The sequence below is a fragment of the Cariama cristata genome, unplaced genomic scaffold, assembly GCF_000690535.1.
Source record: "Cariama cristata isolate BGI_N322 unplaced genomic scaffold, ASM69053v1 scaffold33218, whole genome shotgun sequence".
NCBI lineage: Eukaryota > Metazoa > Chordata > Aves > Cariamiformes > Cariamidae > Cariama > Cariama cristata.
Window position 1 is genome coordinate 338 of NW_009629945.1, and position 545 is coordinate 882.

The 545-nt window shown below is 61.1% G+C and overlaps 1 protein-coding gene across 1 annotated transcript in view; it reads left to right on the forward strand.

Moving 5' to 3' along the window:
* The window catches only part of LOC104165675 (2'-5'-oligoadenylate synthase-like protein 2), a gene marked incomplete at its 5' end in the record, with an annotated part of 1,695 nt that overhangs the window by 332 nt on the left and 818 nt on the right, over positions 1–545 (forward strand). Inside the window, 2 exons of the mRNA XM_009705367.1 lie at positions 12–199; positions 282–523. Of these exons, the coding sequence (XP_009703669.1) occupies positions 12–199; positions 282–523 (430 nt within the window). The remainder of the gene's footprint in view (positions 1–11; positions 200–281; positions 524–545) is intronic.

A 545-nucleotide genomic window follows, 5' to 3' on the forward strand; every position in this document is an offset into this window, starting at 1 on the left:
TCACTCTCCTTCTCACCCTGCAGGGCAGGTGATCTGGGACGCCCCACCAGACCCGGGGGTGTACGTGGGGCTCCTGAATGCCAGCAGTGAACCCGGGGAGTTCTCTCCCTGCTTCACTGAGCTGCAGAAGAAGTTTGTGAAGCGTTACCCTGCCAAGCTGAAGAATCTCCTGCGCTTGGTCAAGCACTGGTACAAGGAGGTGAGGGCCTGCCTGGCTTCCCTGGCACTCACTGGGCGCCTGTTCCAGCCGGCTCTCACCTCCATCCCTGTCTTCTCCCCAGATGCTGAAGCCACGATACCCCACTGCAGACCTGCCCCCCAAATACGCCCTGGAGCTGTTGACCATCTATGCCTGGGAGGAGGGCACGGGCTCCAGCAACTCCTTTGACATGGCCAGGGGCTTCCGTACAGTGCTGGAGCTGCTGTACCGGCACCGGGAGATCTGCATCTTCTGGGAGACATACTACTCACTCCAGCACAGCCAGATTGGTGCTCACGTCAAGAGGCTGCTGCACAGGCCCCGGTGAGCACCGTGCCCGGTAGGA